General features: G+C 42.8%; 1 protein-coding gene and 1 long non-coding RNA gene across 8 annotated transcripts in view; both read right to left on the bottom strand.

The window, feature by feature from the left end:
* Nucleotides 1-24164, bottom strand: part of LOC308458451 — a 262354-nt gene that overhangs the window by 43558 nt on the left and 194632 nt on the right. The gene's annotated exons all lie outside the window — the stretch shown is intronic.
* The window catches only part of SEMA6A (semaphorin 6A), a 185397-nt gene continuing 171472 nt past the window's right edge, over nt 10240-24164 (bottom strand). For all 7 annotated transcript variants that reach the window (XM_080972396.1, XM_080972394.1, XM_080972390.1 and 4 more), the window contains one exon: nt 10240-14559. In XM_080972396.1, the coding sequence (XP_080828522.1) occupies nt 13370-14559 (1190 nt within the window). In that variant the 3' untranslated portion in view covers nt 10240-13369. The remainder of the gene's footprint in view (nt 14560-24164) is intronic.

Consider the following 24164-nt stretch of genomic DNA (forward strand, 5'->3'; position numbering starts at 1 on the left):
TAGATTGTGTCCCAGATGACTTCCTGCTGTTCTAGTTTCCTTCTTATTATTTATTTTGGTAACTTAGGACACGTTTCTGTGTTTTGTTTTTCTAAATGTGATTCTCCACATTCAGTTGGGAGTAGTACGGTCCACTCTTAATTATCACTTCATTCCCACTTTGCTCTGTTTGCATGGCGCATCAGACCTCCTGCAACCAGGTTTCTGTGATTCATGCAGCAATTGCAGGCATGTGGATTTCTGTTGTCCCTGTGCCTAAAATAGCACGGAACTGCATGGAAACAAACTCTGGATTCTGTTCCCTCTTTCCCTCAGATCCAGGGGTGCCAACTTGAATAAAATATGGCCAAGTAAGCCTTGCCCTGTGAAATATACTCGGAGTTGAGTGTGGATTTCATGCTCTTTATTCAGCTCATAGTAGTGAGGAATCAAAGTTCCCCCAAAATATCTGCTTTATATACATTATTTACACAATGGGTCACTCGTGATTGGCTAATTCTGGGATTCTCCTGTAGGCCAATCAGGTTGCGGATTCACTTCCACCTGGAGCGGAATTGGGTGGCTCCTGCGGACCAATCATACTGCTGCATTGTTCTAGGACCAATCAGACTGCTGCATTCTGAATCCTATTGTTCTAGGGCCAATCAGACTGCTGCTTTTTGGATCCTATTCAACTCAGTACATAACACCTTGCATAACCGACCACATGATGGCATTCACAGACACCAGCTGAATGGCAGTGCCCATTAACTTTGGGGGGCAGCCCCCTCAAATATTTTATTGGGCCCCCCGAAGGGACCTTGGCCTCTAGAAGTTGGCTTCTATACTTGGATCACATAGATCTTTCACATGTCACCTTAACTTAGGAGAATGCAGCAGGTTTTCTTTTTACTTTGCTTCTCAGATTTTCCCAAGCATTTGGAAATCCAAATTCACTCAACAAAAATCTTGGGATGGGCTCTGCTTGAGGGCAATGTGAACAATGCCCATAAATTTTGGAACTCACAGTAAATCACCCTGTGCGGACAAGCTCTTGGATTCAGAATACAAATTGTTTCCTAAAAGAAAAAAGTTGCTTCTAAATTAGTGTTTGTGCATATATATTTTTTTAAAAAGCACAATGTGCAACGAGAAGGCTATCAGCAGATAATGTGGCATTGTATTTCAAAACTTGTTCTGTCCTTGTTTGATCTACAGAGAGTTAGACAGAAATGTGCTGTATCACAACAAGTCAGCCAGAGAGGTCCTTGAACTACCTCTAAAAGACATCATGTTGTATTTTCTTCCTGTTTCCAAGGAAACCAGTTTAGTGTAAAATGAATTCTTTGTCTCCTGCTCTTTGCAAAATTATTTGAACCATCCAATCTCATAAAATGTTGCTTCCCAGGTGATTCTGTGCAGCATGAGGAGGGGATGATAGGATGCTTAATCTCCAATTTGATGCACCAATGAAGATGATTCCATTTATCAGTAGCTTGAACATTTTAGATTATATTTTGTGACAAATGATAAGATTATGTCCCTATTTCTGGTGCATATATTAAATAAAGCCTGTTGTCTCTCTTGCATCCTCTTTCAAAAAACAACAACATAGCTACCATTTCTGTTCGCAAACCAATGCAACATGGGGGGGGGGGGAATAATTTAAATTTGTCTCTGAAGAATTACCGGTACATCAGGACTTCAGGACCAAGGCTTAGGCTGAGAAAGAAATACACATTTATTTCTTACTGCTCTTATAAAAAGAAGAAGAAGAACGAATAAAATAATGGAGCCATTGAACTTTACCCTTTGTTTTATGTGCTTGGAGGTCATAGATGTAACTTCTCATCTACAGTAAAGTCAGGAGGTGGAAAAGAAGATTGCACTCTCCTGATTGTTGCTATGCATGACCTTTTTCCTGCTTCCTCTTTCACCTGGGGTGTAAAACCTGCCCAGTGAACCTACTGGGTCTGAAATGAATTCTATTATTAATGGTGAGTATCTAAGGGCAGCTGCAAAGTCTCTGATCCCGAAACGTTATGGGATTTAGTGGTTTCTCTGCTCAGGATTTCCTAATGTTGACGTTCTGCACATGAAACCTCTGAATATCTTTTGGAACTTATTGATCAGTTTCAAAAACCATAAGAGTGAACCGGCTGAATTTGCTCAACTGGTGATAGAGAATTGTATCAGCCCTACATGGGGCATAGGATGAGCTCTCAAGGCACCCAGTCCCTAGGTATTTTGGACTTTAGCCCACATCAGCCCCAGCCAGCATGACTTGATGGGGATATTTTGATTTCTAATCTAAAATATCTGGGTGACAGCAGCTTAGATAATCTTAAAGCATAAGACATCTGGTCTATGCTTGTCTAAATTCTGGATTTCCACCTTGAATATTTGAGCCTGAAAGGCTTTTAAAAAGCCATTAGGTGGTGTCTTTCAAGAACTCAAGAATACATACATCCAACTTAACGGATATTTCTACATTTTTAAGGCAAAACCAAGACAGGCTTGTATTTAATATTCAATGAGAAAAATACAAAAGGATCATGGGAGCATGATTTCATCAGACACAATGTGTTGTACTTGAGTATGGATATTATCAAACAGGGTTTTGAAAATTTTATTACAATTTCCCCCTCCTAAGCCTTAACAGGGTTTAGCAGTCCGGCAGACATTTCAACTGGGGCTTCCAAAATGGCTTCACTGTGTTAATGAAGCCACAGAAATATAGGTAAGCTTAATTGACACCAGTTCACTTTTACCACACCTACCATCTGCCAACGTAGTGATGAATTACAAAAAAAGAAAGTTTTACATGGATGTAGACAAAACAAAATGATTCCATGTGAGATGGGTCATCGAAGACCTGGAGTTCGCTGTTCAAAGATGCACTGTGGATGCAGAAATTCTACTTAGAAATCAGCAATCTGGTTGCACCACCCCCATCAGTTCATTTCACAGCGAATACTGTAGAAAGAGTCTGATATAACATACTGTGCATATTGATGCAGTGGTAAATGGCCTTTCGGTACTGCAGATACTGCGGATTATTTATACTTGTTACAATTCCACATTACAGTCATCTTTATTATACTTTCGTTCTATTTCAGGATTCAGCTCTACTTCCGATGGCCTCTAGCTAAGGCGTATTATTGATTTCCCCGCTTTTAATGTTTATTTTTCAATTGTTCTTGTCTAAAGGTTGCCAGCCACGTTTCCCACGCTGATGCTGGGACTCCCAAATGCATCTTGGCCCACAAAAGAACTTACTCATCTAATTGAATTAACCGTGAGTCTGTTCTGCTTAATAGAGTTTGTCATGAAACACTAAGTAGATGCGACAATGATCACAGTAAATCATACTATGTCTCTACTCTCTGGACAGTATTAACTTTCAGCTGGTTGCTGAGTGCCTTAGCCCTCTTACTAATTGTTACCTCCATGCAGGACAATTTTCCTAGGCTGCTGGATAAATCATGACAAAGATGTGGCTAACCTGAAATCTGAATAATGGCAATGAACTTGCCTAATTAAAGAGATGCAGATGGCCATGCTACCTAGCAATTTTCACCTCGCTTACTTCAGCTCCAATTATAGTCCTTCCCTACTGACTTACACTGTATAAATTACAAAGTCAGAAGGGCAGATGACTATTCACCTGTTTCTATTCATGAAGAGAAGTCTAACACTTTCATTCTTTTTCTGTACAAAGCATGTGATCATAGCTTTAATATTTGTCTGGAAGTAGAGGTAACTTCATTTCAAAACAACAGCAATGAAGCAAGGAAACGGGATTAATGATCTTAGTGGACCAGCTCAGCAGGATGATGCATGCAACATTTCACAAAACACAGTGGGCACAATCCACTGGGCAGGGGTAGACTTTGGCAATATGGCGCCCTGATCGAGGACAAAATGTGGTGCCGCCCCTTCATATTTCATATTTTTGCAATAATTCCTATTGGTACAGTTGCTTTTTTAGTGGATCTTCTCAGTATAAGTACCTGTATGGATATAGGTTTTTAAGTTCTTCTTCTTTTGTGCTCTCAGCTCAGTTCTCTGTGTGGAGGAACCGCCCACATCATCCTAAATATGGCACTACACTGGGAACGTCTCTTGGTCCATTGCAATTGCTGGAAACTGTGCAATAAAACATTTATGTTCTTGCATGTGTCAATGGAAATTGGGCTGGATGAATTCCTGTGCCCGCTGTGATTTTGACTCTAGTTGGTTTCCAATTGTAGTTGGAAAGATGGAGAGCCTCATTATTAACCATGCAGCTTAGTCGGATACGACCTTCCAACTGTAAAATTTTATGATTCTATGACCATTCTTAAGCAACTGATATAGCTTTCCATGTGATTAATACATTGGAATTTCTAGCTCACCCTGTTCTTAAATTATGACGTATTAAGAAATATATATGTACCGTATTACCCACCCCCAAAAGCAGACTCTTCTTATGCTGGGAAGTAAGGACATTGTTTCCACCAGAAGAAATTAAAGTGTCTCCCAAAATAAACAGGACTGTCATGGGCAACAAAGTGAGACAGATGCTAAAACAGAATCCAAGACTTTTCTCTATCCCAGTAGCTGGACGAATTACTAAATTGATGTCCAGCAGTTCTACACCTGCCATTTTAAGAAAATGGGATCACTAAACTGTCCTGTCACCATTATAACCAGAAAACTGCAGGCACTGACCCTAAATAGATACCTTTGTCTTTGAAAGCAAGAGAAATGACTTAAAACTGTGAGCGTTCAACTTTGGCACCTTCTGTATCAATTTCTTTGCCTAAAAGTATATATAGAGTCACATTCTAATGGCATGTTCCAGCATTAGGAGGAAATGCAGTTGTATTGTTCCATCTTAAATTCTGGCCTATCCTTGGGAGACACCTTTCTGCTCGTTTCCTGTGTCAGTATCTATGTATAAATGAGCCAAAAGAACACTTAAAATACTGATTGCATCATAAGCTTTTGTGGGCTAGATCCCACTTTACCAACTGTCAGTTGGTAAATATAGATACAGTGACAATTGCAGGGCCTAAAGACCATAATGTAAGTGGCCTGGCAAGTCTGTGACATTTCTATGCAGAGTTGGAAAATTTAGAATAACAGTAAATGGTAATAATATAATTTCCCTAGTTTTGCTGTGCCAACCCTGTAGTGGGTTGCAAACATATGATTCTCTAATGATTAATACTTAAATGAATTGAATCACATTATGTAAACATTATATGTATCTGCCAACTGAGGATAATGCTGACATAGTGGTCTATGGAAGGTTATGCCACAAGAAATCTGCAAGGCTTTAAGGTGCCACAGGACCCCCTTAGTTGTGTTTGTTGCAATAGATTAACACAATTACCCTTTGGGAATAAATAAAGTGAACCAAGCTGCCATTTCTGTTTCATTTCTGTTGCTTATCTGTTTTCTTGTGATGGATCCCCAAATTGCTGCTGAGCTGACCAGAAATGACTTCATTGATTTACTCTAAGCCATATCATGTTGCCATCCCTAATGATTACTCATAATTGGAGAAATACCCATAATGATAAGGGTCCCAGAAACAGACCCAGTGAGCTAGGATTTCTTTATATTAAAAAAAGCTGTCTTGGTCTGTTAATAGCATACTATATTATGCAAATGTATGCTGGTTTGCAATGCAGTTCCATATTTCATGATGACATTCTAAATGAGGATATCATGATGACCATTAATACAATGAATCTTAATGCCATTGCATTGATTAAAAAGTGCAAAGCCCCACTGCTTTCCTCCTGCAAGCCCCTTCTCCCTACCTATCCAAACCTGAAGAATTAACTCGACATAGTATTGCTGAATAATTCATTCCTTGTGTTGACATCCTCCCAGCGCTTAGCAAGAGGGGAGATGCTTCATATTTCACCATGCATGTTGTTTTGCTTCCTCATTTATCCCTCCACTTACTGGCATTTCCTATAGACCATTTGCAGGCTAAATTGAAGACAAAAGCAATGCCCTCTACTGACAATGTTTTCGGTATCATTGTTGGAGAGGGATGCTGGCTCTTACCATGAAGTTGGCATTTTTTCACAGGGTTGTGGCTTAGACATGAATTTCTTACCATTATATTGGATCTTTTCATTTCCATCTTTCAGGAAGAGATCCAGGGCCCAGAGAGCCCTGGGGCAAAATGCTCTTTGGTAGACCCTCTCTTCAGGTTGATGCTTACATGGCAGTGACAGCACCGATCCAAAGTGGTTGGAAGTTGCCATTTTAATTTCCCAGAATGCCCCAGAATGCCAGGTGCAGGCACTACAGAGGTGTTTTTTTGGGGGGGAGAGGGGAACGAATTGAAATGCAGTTTCTCAGCTGCCCAGGGTAGTGCTCAGTGCTTGTAAGCGGATGACCTAGAATGCTAGGGCCTGTCCATTCTGCTTTCCTTGAAACTGGAACTAAGCAAATCTGTTGGTAATTCTGTTTAGGGTTCCTTTGTGTGGTAAAGGAATTAGATGCTGCGATAGTAATTTGCCTTTGTTTATGCTGATTTATCATCGCACAAAGCCTATGGGGAATGGCCCTTGTGAGAGAATAGAAGTTACTTCTCTGTCACCTTTGGCTAGAGTCCTCTCTCTCCACACTGACCAGTTTTGTGAACAGTCCCTTTATGTACTTCCACAGCCTCACCCACACTAAGAGGTAAAGAACATAGGAAGCCGAAGTCCCATTGAGTCCAGCATCCTGTTCTCATGGCTGCCAACCAGATGTGTACGGGAAGCTCACAAGCAGGACCTGAGCACAACAACTCTCTTCCTACTTGCAATTCTCAGCAACTAGAATCAAGAAGCATATTGCCTCGAACTGTGAAGGTGAGAAAACAGAGCGGCCTTCCTTGGCTCCTGGCATCCGCCCTTCGTACTAAAACCAGCAGGAAAGTTTTTGGTTGGCTCATCAGTTATGAACTGCAGCTACTTCATTTCAGATACAACTCATATTTTCACTGCAGTATGTACTATATTATAGGCCGATTGCATGTCTTCAGAATATAATGACGTGTAATTTGGTACCATCTGAAGCTGGTCTTCGTGGCAGTACTGAGCTCCTCTTTTCAACAACATTGGCTTCATTGCCATCATTTCTGAATTATACTCTAAGCAACAACTCAAACTGTTTAACCACCTTTTGGGGGGGGTGACTGGGGGGGGCAAGGGAAGACTTTATCTTTTCTTCTTGAAGCAAAAGTCATCATCCCACTTCTAGAACAGCTCAAAAATGCTATAAGAGCGAAAACGTGGCTGTCCTCCTCCTCTGTTACAAAAGGAACAGTATGTTTGGTAAACAGAGAGCATCTGAAAGTCATTCTTGTTCCAAAGTGTCTGGAGAAATTAATCTGAAATCCAGATGAACAGATGATACAGCGACTACAAGACTTCCAAGTGATAATGGATATTGAATTAAGGGTGAATTTGGCCCTGACAGGACAACCAAAAGGAATTTACCACTTGGATAGATATGCTTGCATCTCATAAGACTCTGAAATCAAAGTGTTGCATAGTTGATGGCATTAAATACTGGCACAGAAGGCAGGAGCAACGTCCCTTTTGCAAGACTGCACATCTATGCCAGAGATGCTTACCTTGAGAAGGGCCACATAAGGACGTCTATGCAGCTTTCTCTGCTTATGCAGTCATAGTTGGCTTCTGCCCATGATGCTGCAGGAGAGCGCTGGCATTTAAAGTCCCAAACTTCCCAAACTGAGCACTTGTGTTCGAGGATACTGGTTTTAATACCTAAAGGTTACAGCTGAAGAGAGCTGAAGTACAACTTCCTCTTAGAGGGATGGTATGGATGATAAGGCATGAAAGGGTGTCGAAAGCAGACACAGCAGGGTTGTACAAGTTTGGAAGCCTAAAATGTAACAATTATAACACACAAGAAAATATGTGCATTGATGAAATGCCTTGCCTTGTGTGTTAAAGCAACATTAACTCCACCTGTTGAGATGGGCACAGCAGTTTTCTCTCCCTAAATCTCACAATTTTGAATTTATGGGACTGTGTTGAAGATTTGGAACACTATGAACAAAAATTAATTCATGATGGTTATGAGGCACTGAGGAAAGAGGGTGCTAAGCAAAATAATTAAGTACACTTACCATTCCCAACTGCAGTTTTGGGGGTGTATGGTGCACTTGGAACTGTAGCCTAGTCTGGCAAGTGCATGTCGGCTAGTCAGTTGTATTCCAGGTCATCTATGAGTTGTATTGGCTAAAGGCTTTACGGGCTATTTCACATGTCAGAAATCTGATCAAAGACTGAGCCAGCATAGAAGTACCTCATCAATGATGATGACAAATGAGCTCAGTACACATAGAGCAAGATGGTGGGCAAAGAATAAAACCATGAACCAAGTAGGTCTTTAAGAACTAAATGCCACTTTTGATCTCCCCTCCCCCAAATGTAACCTTTGGCCAATTGAGCTCATGCGGAATGCAATTTCCGTAAGGGAACCTGCATATGCAGCTTTGCGGGGTGGGAGAGAGTTGAACAGTTGTGCTCTGTGCAGAACTGCCATTGAAAATGGAAAGCGACAGCACATCCAGAAAACAGTTGTGTTCTTTTGATCAGGAGAGAATGTTGATACAGTTACCAGGATAGGGAACCTGTGGTCCGTTACATGTTGTTGGACTCTGCATCTCCCATCAGACCCAACCAGCATGACCCGTGGTCAGAAAGGATGGGAATTAAAGTCCAATAACATCTGGAGGGCCAGAGGTTTCTCATTCCTTCTACAGATTTATCTAGAAATCTGGGTTCTTCCATACACTCCCCCCCCCCTGCTGTGTGTGTGTACATTAGTACTTCTCTGGGTCTTTGGATCAGGTCAGCAAAATGAAATCATAAGAGCACTGTTCTTCATGTGGTATTTAAAAAGTGGTTCACATTTCTGGAACTAATAAGTTAGCAATTTTGTTTATTCGTGGATAGTATGTCCCCATATCTGATTATTAGCAGGGTTTGGGAACCCTTTTGGCATAAAAATGTAAGGACTGGTCTAATTGGGTAAGTTTTGATGCATTATTACTGTTCCTATGGAAAATGTTGAGTCCCTTATTTTGTAAAACAACCTCCATTCACCACCACCACAATGGCTTTTATTTTATCAGTCTTGCGAATAAGTCCGCAAAAGTTACTAGCCTGCGAAACTTTCCTAGTTGCGTCTTCCAAGGCCGGTTGGTGCATCTGTGGGTTTGGAAGAGCCTCCTAGAACATGGATGCACCACAATGGCAACTGGCCCTATGGATGTTTGCAGAAGGTGACCACACTGCACTAGAGCATTTGCATTGGTACAAGTAATTTGGCAGCCTAAATGCTTTGTTTAGGTGCTTCTCACCCATTGCCTCTTCTCTGCCCATTTTTTAGTGCGACCCATGAACGTGTGGTCCCTGGTTGGCCAGGGTTGGCAGCTGTGTGCTTCCGAATTCTATCAGTGGTCACCTGTCAAGGATGCTATAAGCTGAGATTCCTGCATTGCAAGGGTGTGTGTAGATTAGAAGACCCTCGGGGTCCCTTCCAACTCTAAAATCCCACAGTTCTGTGGCTGCCCAGTCTGTCTGTCTCAGTGCGTTTCCTGTGCATTGGGGCTGAAGGGTGGAAATGGTGATCCCATTTCATGTCAACAGAGGCAGGATTTTGCTTAATGCCACTGCTGGCCCCAGTGGTGGAGGAAGTTGCTTGCCTCCTGTGACTCAGCCGCCCTACAGCTGAGGGGGTGGCAGCGGGCGGATCGTTTGGGCACACAGAGCCTGCGCACACCCAAGCCATTGCGTCTCTCCCAGGAGAGACATGTGGCTCAGGTGCGCTGCAGGCCCCACTGTGAGTGTCACCCGGCATTTTGTCGCCCCCCCCAGTGGTGACATCCAGGGTGGACCACCGCCACTGCACCCCCCTTCCTCCGCCCCTGGCTGGCCCACTGTGGTCTTGCCATGCTGCCCATCTAATCAGTGCAGCCTTCGCATTTTGTACAACTGCCTAACACCAGTGTGAGGTTGTGACTTGTGGAGCTGCAGGTGTGTGGCGTGACCTTGGCATCTAGTCCTAGCCACTTTTTGTCTAGCGTAGCAAGCCTGAGGATTATGCTGCAAGCTGCTCTTCTGCAACCCAGAGAGCCACCAATTATATTCCGTTAGTATCCAACAACAGTTTATGTTTCTATTTTTGTATTATTTAGCACTAATCAAGAAAGAAGAACCAGGAGACAAAATAGAAGGTAGAACAGTCTGGTTTTATTACTTTATGTCATCAAGAGACTCCCCCCCCCCCCTTACCTTGCCATTTTTTCCTTTTTCTATTTTTAAAATCTTAATTTTTATTTTTATTTTTTGCTTTCCTTTTTTTTTTTAAACAACATACATTTAATCGTGAATCGGATGTTAAGGGAATGTGGAGATGAAGGGAAGTTTGGTGACATCACAATATTTTACAACTTTACAACAAATGAGAGTCCGAATTGGTTGCGTCTAACCAGTGTATAGCAAGAGTGGAAAGCAAAGGCACACTTAGGTCTAAGAACCTCTTCACGCAAAATGGGGGTGGGGGAGAGGTGTCAGGTGGGGGGAGCAAGGGAAGGATCTGAACAGGAAAAAAAACACCACACTCAAGTACAAAATGGGCACCTCAAGGTTAACCCAGTCTTTGTCAGGGTGTATATTACAAAGGCAGAGATCTCTGTACAAAGCTGCAGTGATTATTCATTTCTACATCATGACAGAATGCTTTGTTAAGAGGCAGGGAGGGGGCCACTGTGCCCTTCGCAACTCCAGAGGGTTGAGCTTGGGGAGGAAAAGAGTGCATTGCTCCTTTTCTTTGCTGATGAGTCCCCTGCCACCTGCAGCTTAGGAAGAAATGAAGAAACAAAGCCAAACGGAAAACCCCAACAAGAAACACAGCTTTGACTTAGTAAGCATAGTTCACGAATGGCGGACGAACCAGTTTAGTCAGAGAGGCAGAGTTGAAAGCAGGGAGTCTGCAAGCACCATTGGTATACACCCTTTGGTTTTGATCATGCAGGCTCTCTAAACGACCGCCTGTGTGCCAACCAACTTGAGAAGTTTTCCTTTCTTTATCATTCATAAACAAAACGCCCCCTCCTTCCCAAATCCAGCAAAATAAATCCAAGTGAAGTATAAAAACCCTTCTCTTTTTTAAAAAACAAAACAAAAGTCCGTCCCCAAGCAAAAGAAAAAAACCAAACCAAAATAACTATCTCCTCCCTCTCAAACATTCGATCCAGGCAATATAAAACACACACACACACACACACACACACACACACACACACACTTTTTGCTACAGTATGTTGACAGTTATTAAAAAACAAAATACATGCTTGTGCATGAACCACCCAGAAATTGTGAGACCACACACACACACACACACACACACACACACACACACACTGTGCACCCACGTTTCAAACCCCACAAATGGGAGCAAATTAAATCAAAGTAGGAGCCCCTCCACTTTTTTTTTTAATTAAAAAAGGGCTTATGCAGCATCCTTTTGGGTTTGCGTTACTGTAGCTGTTATTGGGAACCAGCAGGAGCCAGCCTGCTTTATATTAATTTCCATTTCATTTTATGTGCTGTACATAAACGCTGTGCGAGGGTGCCTGTTTTTGTTTTGCTTTGCCAGACAGCACCTCGTGCTTGCCTTCAGTTGACACATCAGACTTCTGATGACAGTCCTCTAACGACTTCTTTGCTGGTTTGTGAGTAAGACTACATCACTATGCAGAAGGGATATGAAAAGATTTGGGTAGAAGGAAAAGGCTGCCCGCAGTACGGAGATGATACTACCAGCATTGCCCAAGGGGTGGTCTGAGAACCAAAACTAGAAAAGTCACACTGAAGCGATGCGCATTGTTACTGCCTCGCCTTCTGATGAGCTGGAGTGTCGCTGTTACAGTAACCTCAATATTCTTCCTTGAAATGTGCACGTTCTCCGGAGGAGTAATTGAGGATGGAGATAAATAAATATCTGATTTATTCTAAAGGGAAAGGGGGCACACACGACAGCTCACAAAGATACACAACTGAAGGGTGTAAGGCACAAATTTACATGTGGAAGAAAGTAGGGTATTCACAGATGTGTTTTTCACCAACAAACAACGCTCTCCCCTCCCTGCCCTTGTGCGGTTAAGACCGTGAGCTACGCACGGCAAAAGCCAGCATAATATGGATGAGTCCACGGCGTTTGTGGATTTTTGTTTGCCATTTCACATGCAAGGGTGAAATGGGATGGCAGAAAACAAAGCTGGTGCCTTCACAGAAATGATGAGCTATTGACAAAACCATGTTCACAGCAGTGGGGCCAAGGAGGACAGCTTTCAGTGCTGCGGCAGGAAGTTACTGTAGGAAGATAGGAACCTTGTTGTGGAACGGGGTGGTTTCTCTTTGACTACTGCCTGGCACGGAGGCTGGAAGGCAAGCTTATCTGACATTTAAATAAATACTCCCCTTTTTTTGTTTTCCAGAAAGAGATCAGAGAGTCCAAACACAAAAGTTCAAAATTCCACCTTCAACTTATTTAACTCAGTGAATTTATTGGAAAAATAAAAAGAGTTTTAATTACTCCAGTTAATGGGTTTCACGTTAAATAGGCATAATTTTCAACGTATTTTGCTTTTTTTTCCTTCTGGAGAGAGCTGCTCATATGATGATATGCAGAAGTAATTTCCTTAGGAATAATAAAAAAAGACAAAAGGATGAACAATAAATAATAGGAGTTACTTGCGTTAACAGTCACATGTTATTCATTAAAAGAGAAGAGGGGTGGAAACCTAGGACAGAGTGGTTGCCCAACATGGCAATCGGCTATAACCAAATGGCTGTAACACTGATGAGCATTTCACAGTACCTGCACAGAGTAAATGTCTGCCACAGTTCAGTTAAGAGTTAGCTTAATCAATGAATTCCTTCCTTCCTTTCCGTTTTCCTTTTGTTTGGGGTTGTCGTTTCCCCCGTTTCCGTCTTGGCTTTCAAAGCACTCAAGTTCCCAGATCCGGAATTGCGCAATGTGCAGTTTCCGAGTGAAGTTATCACAGTCATCATTTGCGTGTGTGCTTTTGGCTCAATGTTTTGTGGTTAGTCTTTTGAGTAAAAGAGCTGTTGCATCGTGGGGGTGGGTCCTACAGTTGCAAACCATGTATTGCATGACCCGATTTGTTTACCCCCCTCCCTTAAAAAATAAAAAATATTCCACTTTCCCCAGAGAGCAATGCATCCACAGGCTCAGGCAGCTTCCTGGTCAGTTGAAAAAGAGCATTGCCGTTGCTAAACACTGCCTTTGTAATGGCGTACTCTGGTCACCTGCTGTTCCCCCCACCCCACGGTGATTATGTACATGCATCGTTAGGCTTCATGGACGTGGAAAGAGGGGAGAAGGAGGGCTTGGGGGGTACGTCTGGTTTTAACGACGGTGTGCGTTTCAACCCTGATCTTGTCAGCGAGTTGTATGTCGTGAGGCTGGGCTGCCTAGATACAGTCACGGTCTGACCCTGAGCGGCGTGGACCTGTATAGAGTCCACCCTTTGTGGGGCAGGAGGGGGGTTGTCCCCCCTGCCAAAGCTCTGATTTCTCGAGAGGTGGGAAGAATTTGAAGAATTAGTGTTATTCCTTTTGAGAGTGGAGGCCTGGTGATTTCTCGTAAGCGAGTTCGTGGCGTAGTTTCTCTTGTAGTCCACGTTATAAGCGGAAGAATGCATTTCCAGTCGCTTGCCCAGGCCGCCCTGGGCGAGGGAGGCCCCGGGAGGCCCCAGGGAGGCTTCCCTCTGGGGTACTTTGGGGGGCATGCTATCCAGGTTCTCCACCAGGTTCACCCCGTGGTTGGGGCTTTTGCCGCTGAGATGCTCCTTGATGGTTTTGTACTCGAGGGTGGCATTTTGGTCCTCCATAGCCATCTGCGCCATGTCGCTCATTTTGGGCTGGTCGACGTACTCGTGCTGGTAGCCTTGCTGAGAAATGGGCAGGACGACGACGCTGGGGATGTGGCTGGGAGAAGCCCTGAGAGGGAGGTCCGTGGGGATCACGGGGGATGCCATAGGGGGGATGTCTTTTGTGCAGGCGTTGATGAGGTTCTGGTTCCTCTCCCAGTCTCTGCTGCCGCGGCTGGGCTTCCTCTTCTGCTGCAGCGTTGGGGTCGACTCTGGAGTTGGCAGAGCGGCCAAGTCCAAGTGATGCTGGTCTGCTTTGATGAGCATCTTGGCGGTGCTGCCCGGCGTAGCAAGCTTGCCGTTGTGCATCAGCGGGGTGAGGATGGCTTCCGGCTTTGGCTCTTTGGACTGAGTGTCCCCAAAGAGGCCACTGAGCTTGGTGACGCTGCTCATGGAGCCCCTGCGAGATTGGGTCAGCTCCTTCTCCTTCCTCTGCACGATGGTCACGTCTCTGCGCCGATGGTCGCAGATGCAGTACACTATGATCCCCGAGAAGACAGCCCCCATGACAAAGGCAAGAATGACTGCAATGGCCAGGAGGGTGACCGGCACCAGTTGGTCGTGCCCTTTGAGATAACTCTCCCGAATCACTCCTGCAACAAATATCATAAAGAGGTAAGCAGAGAAGCACAGGGGGAGAAATGGTTACGGTCAGTGTTAATCCATTTAAAGACATTCTCTAGATCAGGGTTTCCCTAACTTGGGTCTCCAGCTGTTGTTGGACTACAACTCCCATCATCCCTAGATAGCACGGCCAGTGGTCAGGGATGATGGGAAATGTAGTCCAAAAACAGCTGGAGACCCAAGTTTGAGAAACCCTGCTGTAGACACAACTCCTGCATTTTAAAAACAACTCTTAAAGATGTGGCGATGAGTGACTCGGAATGGTCCCAATATTGAGTGCTCCTGCAGTAACTGGTCACAACCCAAAGACCAACTGAGGCTATTTTTGAGATAGGTCAAAAGTGGTTTGCCATATGGCACATGGAGTTTGGAGCAGAAGCCCCAAATGAGTTATATTGTTCTTTGGCTCTTGAGGGGGGAACCCCTATTATGGGTTGGTTGTCTGCATCACATCTAGTTGAGCACTCACGGAAGTTTTAGTCTGGTCTCTTAAGGAAGACCGAGAAAACTCAACCCTCATCCCCATTCCAAGTGGTATTTTTCAGTCAAAATTTGAAAAGCAAATGAAACATCCTCAATGTGTATCTCTCTTTGCAGAGAGTCGTGCCAATCTTTATTTCCAGAGATCTTCCTTCCTGCTTCTGCAGAAACCTTGCCATTTTATGGTATATTGCAGCTCCTAGGAAATCTCCCTGCAGCAGCTGGCCTTTTTAGCACAGTTAATCCTTTTAAGTGTACAAAAAATAAATAAAAAAATTATTTGAATGTACCCACCAACTACCATACAGAATATTAAGGGAGAAAATGCAGAAATAAATATTTTTTTCCAGTTGTATAGCCTGCTGTGCATCAAAGCCTCTAGACCTGCTCACACATACACAACAATGCTTGCAGGGGGAAATGAAGGAGGAAACAAAGGAAAATGTAGGGGGGGGGGAGAAACCTTGAAACTCTTTCTGGACCAAGGTCATGATACACAGGAGAACAACTAGTCCTCCAATGCAAAAACATTATTCCCTGCTTTATAAATTTAAATGGGGATGCTGCCAAAATTGCGGGGCCTTAGCTAGCCTGCAGTCCGGGTGCACATGTATAGAGATGTGGTACATGCAATTTCTCTCCCGCTGAAAAATAGGGCGGATGGTGCAAACTGGGCTGTTAAGTGATGATATGTTCACATGGAGCACTCAGTTGACACGGGAGGCTATCTCTGTGATGGTGAGACTCACATTTGGTCTCTGTCACACTGTTTCAGAGCTTTCTGAAGATGAATAGATGAACCAGGTTTATGTAATGAGGAAGCAGACCTGTTTCCCTCCCCCTTGTATTCATCTATGGTCTAAAAGTTAGATCACAGCCAAATACTGAAATCTTGCTTTTAAAAGTGGTGAATCCCTATCAAATTTTGGAGACCATCTGAACCCAATACCAAATTATTATAGTTAAATGTAAAAGTACCATTATTGCAGCAGAGATCGAATGGGACTGGTTTTACTGCATGACAAGGCTTTATGGAAGATACAGATCATTTGTAGAATAAATTGCAATCGTATTTTAACGTCGTTTGCATGCAAACTATCTCCAAAGAATACGGCAGCAGAAATTGAGCCTCATGGAAAGCATTGATAAGCAGCCCTCTAGAATTATTGCTCAGCTGTGATAGATTTGCTGTCCTTTTTTTAAATAATAGTGTGTATGCATTTATGGTATATTTGCATTCAAAGCAGGAACTCAAATGCTTTCTGAAATTATAAAATCCAGTTGTGAAATTAGTTTTGCATGGAAATGATTGCATTGTGACGAGCAATTAATAATTTCATATAAGGAATGAGCAGCAAGGAGAATTTCTCCCTTGGAAAGCAAATGTTAACGCCCTCAGTTGTCTCACGGCCATTTCCCACTGCATAATAGACCTGGGGGAGAGCTAGTTTCATGGGGCTTTCATGTCAAAACTTCTCTGCATGTAAAAAAGGTTACAGAAAAAATTCTATTCCTCTTTCTCCTCTTTAATGTATATGCCAGGGGTGGAGAACTTCTTGCAGGTTGATCTTGGCCTCCTGGCCTTCCCCATTTGTACCCCAGGCCATTATGTTCAAGCTATACACACACCCCACTTACACCTGAAAAGGCTGTTTTCTGAAGTTGGTTTCTGAAGTTCCCAAGCTGGGTGTTTGGAGCCTTTGAAGCAGTCTATGAAGTGGCGACCCGGTGCCAGGGCTGGCCCAAGACATTTTGCTGCTCAATGGCACCCCTGCCCCCACAACAAAGCCCCCCAGATCCGCCCCCTTCCCCCTCAACTGCAGTGAGGGGATGAAACGTCCTTTGCCTATGGACTTACTGTGCTCTGTTGCAAATTGTGCACAATTCCAGAGTTGATTTCTGTGGTATGTGTAGCCGATCGACAACCCTAAAAGCCTGCACAGGTTGGTTCTAAGTAGTGAGTGTTATCAATCCCATGGGAATAAACTGGTGCCGAACAATAAAGGACAACACCCAACTAGACAGCTCTGTCCGTGGCTAAACTTAGTATAATTTCTCTGGCTATTTTTGCTCGGAAAATGCCATCAAATGCACTGCAAAGCATGCGACTGTTCCCACAGCGAAGTCATTAGCATGCATCTGTAGAAAAGAGGCTCCAATGATTGTGGTTTTTTTACAAAAAGGCTGTCTTCCTCCCCCCGCCTTTTTTTTTTATCACATGCAGTCTGGGAGACCAAAATAGTCTCAACATGTTACAAGCCTGAGTTTGTCTTGTCTGTAATCACAGCTCGCGATGGCAAAACACCAAAGGAAGCCTTAGTGTCTGTGCTCTCTAAAAATAGATTCTGGAGTAGGTTAGAAGGGGAAAGCAAGTCTGGACCCCAAAGTCAAATTCTTTGCTACGGTTCATTCGTTGGTGCACAGAACAAAACAGGCCTGTCTTTGTGGCATTACTGCCTCCCTTTAACATTTCACAGATGAAGATAGGGACGTTCTTGTAGTCTTATAACCATCTCACATCAGGGATGCCTCCCCTTCTGGCCATGACATAATGCTGAAGACTTTACATATTCCTGCCATATGCTGTATCAATTTCCTCCTCCACAGCCTATGTGATGTAGGCACATTGAAGCAGGGGGTGTGTGCAGCTGTAAACCGATTATAACACTTCCCTTCTTTTACAAGTTAAGAATGTTTATTGGACTGTTAAATCTCACAGTGGATCTGGCCATACCTGTAATGGGATAGCCGCAACTCAAAAACCACCCACTGATGTTTTCTATATGAAGACACACCTCCCCTTCCACCACTGCTTTGGGCCACATGTGTGCTCACTTTCAGAAGTTTAGGAGAGGCATTTCCAATGCCACTCCTTCTTAACAGCAAACTAAGGTGAGGGGTGCTGAAAGAAATGGAGCCAAAATGAGGCCAACATCTTGGCTGTGAGTCCTGGAAGACCTTCTCCCTGCCTTGCAGGCCTTTTCCCACCAGGTCTGACAAGGCCCTGACTGACTCCAGCTACAAAAGCTGAGCCTGTTAAACAAACTCTTGAGCTGGGGTGTTGTTTAGGGTTTCTTATTAGAGGGCTGTGATTCCTATTATTGCTATTATAGTATTTTTTGCTCTATAAGACGCACCAGACCACAAGACGCACCTAGTTTTTGGAGGAGGTAACAAGAAAAAAAATATTCTGAATCTCAGAAGCCAGAACAGCAAGAGGGATTGCTGCACAGTGAAAGCAGCAATCCCTCTTGCTGTTCTGGCTTCTGGGATAGCTGCGCAGCCTGCATTTGCTCCATAAGACGCACACACATTTCCTCTTACTTTTTAGGAGGGAAAAAGTGAGCCTTATAGAGCAAAAAATACGGTAATTTTTTTGCACCTTTATTTTAGATATTCTTATGATCTGTATGGAAATTGTTCCATTTGGCTGTGTACTTCTTGATGTTTTATTTATTGCTTATGACTACTTTTGTTATGCTTGTAATTATGTAATTCATTTCATGTTGTGAGCTGCCCTGAGCGTGGTTTGAACTATGGAAAGGCAGCATGCAAACAGAACGGTGCATGTATGTCTTAGCACTCTAGGGAAAACCTTGAGGTTTGCTGAAGTACAACATACCTTAAAAAAACAAGAATGCAAGATGTATAGAGCTAAAAGCTCTATATAAAGCATCCCAATGAGAATTGAGCATGCTGTGTAGCCACAGAATGCTAAGTGTTATTTGAGCTTCTTACAGCCTACAGTGGGCAGACTTCAGGCTTGTCAAATCTCCTCTGCTTTATAATAGAACCCTAACATCTACCACCTGGAGCCCAGAGCAAAATACAGCCTGAGACCTCCTCCCCGGTCCTTTTTGCTGCAGCGACATGCTGACGTTTGGCTTAGTGTGTTGTCCCAACTGGATTCATGGTTAAACTCTCTCTTCAGTAACCTAAAGCTGTAACCGAGGTTTGTTTCCGCTCGTAGTTAGAGGAAAGAGCTTAACAAGGCTGGATGACATGCTAATCCAAACCTTGATTTAGCTCAGCATGGTACAACAGCAGAAAGGACGCAGGGAGCAACCAACGGGCCTGAGAGCTTGGATGCTCTTACTATAAGCCAAGGCTTGGCTTAGCGTGCATTGCAGGCAGTCACAGTTAGCCTGAAAGAACAGTGTACCTGTGAACACATCCTGAATCCAGTGATCTGTTTTCAGAACAAGAACTGAACATCAAAGTTCATTCCTGATTGCGCCAAGCTTTCTTCTCTTCAGTAACCTGATTGAGGTCATTTTGAAGTCTTCAAGCAGTGACCTAACTTAGGTCGTTTTGTTGTTGCTCTTGTTAAACAGGAGTTAGAAACTGTTGCCAATCTACTGCAAATCACCCAGTGGTCTACCAAAAATTCTCCCATTCCTTCTGTCCACTCCTGACTTATAGCTTTCTGTAAAATGGTTTAGATTTGTGGGATGACCTGCCCAGGAATGACCCACTCTTGCTTAGGTGAGGACACGGCAGCATTTGGGTTGCAGGTTGTCTGTGTCTTCAAAAATGGCAAAGCAAGAAGGGTGATTCTTCAGAGGCAGAAAATAGGGTTCATCCACGGGAGGCTTCACCAATCTGGTTTCCCCCAGATAGCAACTGTGCACCAAAACATTTGGAGGGCACCACCTTGGGGAAGGCTATTCTATGGAAATTAGGGACACAACTGAATTTGAATTTCAGGACCACAATGGCCACTGGATGTTGCTCCTCTATGTTCCATCCTGGCAGGATGTTTTTGATCACCTTTAGCACAAAGCGCAAAACCTGCCAGCAAAACGTCTTGCCAAAAGGCGCCTGTTGTCAAAAACCCACACCATTTACTTAAAAAGCGAACTTTTTAATAGTCTTCAGAGCTGCAGCAACCCAGTGGCCGCAGTGAATGGGAAACCGAGAGCGCAGTGTGGTTTCCTCAGCGGGAATCTGTCATCGTCTTCTTGTTTTCTAATATAATGTGGACCAGATGGCAATGCAATAACGCCGTCTCTCTCTCCCCCCCGGACACACACACACACACAAATGTTGGCATAGATGGAAATGGGAGCAAGGCTCGGTAAATGAAATATGATGTGATCATTGGAAGGGATGAAGAGGAAACTGCTAATTGGGATATAAAGTTTCAATGACTAAATGTGCTGCGGTAAGGAGGCAAGCCATGAGTTGTAAATGCAGCAAGCGTGGCGGCTATTTTGAGATTCTTATATTGAAATTGTGCCCACTGTGGTTGGGTGGGAAGTTGCCCACATCCACTTCCACCGTTTCCAGATTTGCAAAATTTAAGCCTCTTTTGCACATGGGCAACATTTAATTTCCACTACTCCTATTTATAGATAGATAGATAGATAGATAGATATTAATTTATTTTATTAAATTTCCACAAATTTCACATATAATTCCAATACGTACCGGTATTTTTTTCTTTTATGAGCTGCCCGTCCCATTTTCCATGGTATTTTTTCATTCTATCTATTTGCTGTACCCTATCTTCTCTATTTTATACCATAACCCTAATATGATACTCTCTATTTCTGTTGCTCACAGTTCAAATCCTGTTTGCAAATTCATCATATTATATTTCTTTAAATAGTCCAAAGAAAGCTTCCATTCTTCCATAAAACAGTCATCATTAAGTTCTCTTATTTTATTTGCAGGTAGCCATCTGATCTTATTTTGATTTTAATACGATTATAAGCTGTATTTCAGTCGATTGCTGAATTTTATGTCTTAATGTATTATATATATTGATGTTAGCCACTCTGAGCCTGGTTCTGGCTGGGGAGGGCAGGCTATAAATAAAATTATTATTATTATTATTATTATTATTATTATTATTATTATGAATATTATTATTAAACTGTTAGCTTTGTTGTTTCAGCAGTTACTCCATTTTTGTGGGGAACACCTTTGGAATTATGGGTGATATCCAGTCATACTCATGAGTAGCCCCACTGATTGTCAATGGACTTCATTCCATCAGGCCTACTCATCGAGTATGGCTAATGTTGGGTATCACCCCAAATGTTATTGTCTGGCGCCATTCATCCCTATAGTGGAGCTTTAAGTGATATCATATCATTTCTGAAACTCAGTGAATGTAGCGTTCAGTGTTGCCTTCAGCACCATGTGTTCCTAAGATTATTTCATGTCAGGAAACTTGAATATCACTTCCAAGTCTCCCTGCCATCCCCTGCTAGGCTGGGACTTCCTAAATGTGTGAATTTAAAACAGATTTGAGTCTTGGTATGTGCAATGGAAGTTAAAACCAAGAAATGCTTAAGTGAAAAGAAATTGTGCACGCTTCAAAACATATTCGGGGATACATAAACCATCTAGCTTGTTCTTTTACAGAATTACACTGGAGGATGCTTTGTTGCTTAAGATGCAAATGCCTTTTCGACTCTTAATCCCATGCTGTAGGTTCTTTTAGATCTTTATATACATTTTAGGACCTTTCTGCTACGCCTGGGATGAGCTAAAACACATCCAGCTGTTTACTTTGGGAAAAGCTCAAAGCAGCTGGGATACATTAGATTTCTATATGCTTATGAGAATATAGCTTACTGGAGGGTTCCTGACTAATTGCAGCCTATCTCTCATCTTCATGGGTCCCATTTTAAGGAACATTATTTCTCTGATGGCACAAAACAAATGGGATGTTGCCACCAAGGCCCTGTTGCAAATGTAAGGAATGCTATTGTGAATTCTGGGTTCCTGGAAATTTTTTAGTTCTGCCTTGCTCCTCTCCTGTCTGTCACCCACCTGCACAAGGAAACTGTCACATGAGCAGGAACTTGCAAAGAGCTCCTTTGCTGTAGCTTTCTAAAACCAATGGAGGCATCTCAAGCCAACAACCCCTAAGGGAAAGCAGCAAGTATTTTTGTTTCTCTCTTTTGGTTTAACTTAGAGTGCTTGACACTTATTTAATCCCAACAGCCTTTTAAAAATTGAATAGGGAACTGCTGTGAACGGATAAATGGCTGTACGCACACTGCACCTTTAAAAAGCAAACTCAAAAGACATTCTTTCCCTCACATTAATTCTGGGCCCTGTAGTTTGTGAAGGATAGCTGGGAATTGTAACTTGGTGAGTGAACTACAGGGCCCAGAATTCTTTAAGGAGAAGAACACGCTTTGGATGTGTTTTTAGTGTGTACAGTTCCCCGTAGTGCGTGCCCCAGCATGAAATTGGATGGAAGGAAGGTGTGAACCAAATGTCCGGTATTTTGTCATGAACAGGGAACCAAAGTTCAGAGGATGATACAAATCACCCTGGTTTAACATGACAGTGTCAGTTCATGCCTACCTCTGTCCCCTGCTTATGAGATGACACTGAGGACTAAGAATCCACATGGCACTCATGGTTGTGTAAGGGCAGGGAGAGTGCAATTAATAAACATCTTTAAAATATATTTATTGTCCCTCTTACATCACACTAAGCCAAGCAAAATGCGAACAGGTGGAACTAATTACCCAACCCTTGGATTAAATATCTCAGGTAGCTAATTAATAGGCATTTGCCCCATGCAGAACATCCTCTGAGATTCTTGGAAAAGTGCTAATAAGCTGTCAAAAACCCCGCTGAAAGGCAGACCTTGGCTCTTGGAATTAGTCCCCTCCGTTTCAAAAAGTGTGATTTATAGGAGTTAATGATGAGAGATTGATGCAGTCTAGTGGTGGAAAATCAAATACGCAGAACGTGCCACTGAGAGTATTTACTGTGTATTTGGAGACAGATAGCAAAGAGGGTTGCCGAGAGGTTAACTTGCTTCTCTGAGGCAATATTATAATAAAAGACATGCTCTCTTGTTGGATGAATTTATCTCTGAGATAGAATCTGAAGCCTGAAGTAAATCCAGGGAACAGATTTTGCTGGGTGGAGGGTAGTGGATGGGGCAGGAATGTAAGGGCATTATGCTTCCCTTCTCTTAAAACAACTCCATGACCTTGAATAATTTCAGTGAACCCAAAAAAATTTAATTTGGAACTACAATGCAAGTGTGTTACAGAATCAGCAGCGTTACCTGCTCTTACGTTGCACATCTTCTTGGCCTAAGCATTTATCCTGAGATATAAGCCTTGTAAATATACAACTTATTTATGGGATCAAAGAGCCTCATGGGTTAACTAATTTGCTCCTGTTTCACTTCAGTTCATTGTCAAACTGGATGCAAATCCTGAACCCATTTACCTGGGAGTAAGCCCCTCTTGAACTCAGTGGAACTTGCTTCTAAGTAAATATATAACTATTTTTTTTTTTTTTTTAAAAATTTATATGTGTTGGAAGTACAATGTGGTAATAATAATAAATAATGAAGTATATGATTAGCTATGTTAAGGTTAACCTGAGGAATTTAAATTTTCAATAACAGGTGCAGCCCTCACACTATTGCTGAAGTATGCACCCTAAGCTTCCGCTGACACCCCTGGACTTCAACCAGATGCATGCAAATCTAACGGTAAGTCCCAGCGAACACAGCAGGACTTCTGCATGCTTAGATTCATACAACGAGACTCATATGTACCTCTCTTGTGTGTGTGGGTTGATTCCCACGCATATTCACTACAAAATTAAGAATGGGAATATGGCTAATCAGTTTTTAAATAGCAACAAAGAAACAGCATTTTGTGAAACTATGAACTCTCAGTGTCATCCAGCATATATTTTGAGCCCTCTTAACTGGCAACAAACTCTGCATTTACATAATGTCTGTCTTATGCATATGGCGCATTAGGGTCTTGATCCAACAAGTCCCTTAAACCACCGCTATTGTGCTGACATGAAAGGCGGGATACCTGGGGCCCTGCTTATTGACACCCCCCCACCCCCACCAACAGGGTAAGTTGCCTTGGGGCAAGGAAGTTGACTAGGGTTCTTTAATTCTGGAAATCCTATGAAGTCATTTTCACTAGTTAATCGTGGACTAATGCAATGAGAAGTTGGAAAAAAGGTGGGGCCATTGTTTCAAAGCATCCACATAAAGTATTTAGTTTTAAGATAAAGCACGGGAGGTTTTTTTTTTTTTATTAAGCAGGGTAAAAGCTGTATCCAGGAGTATACAACTCAAAGCGGA

Source organism: Podarcis pityusensis, assembly GCF_964106645.2.
Source record: "Podarcis pityusensis genome assembly, chromosome: 11".
Taxonomy (NCBI): domain Eukaryota; kingdom Metazoa; phylum Chordata; class Lepidosauria; order Squamata; family Lacertidae; genus Podarcis; species Podarcis pityusensis.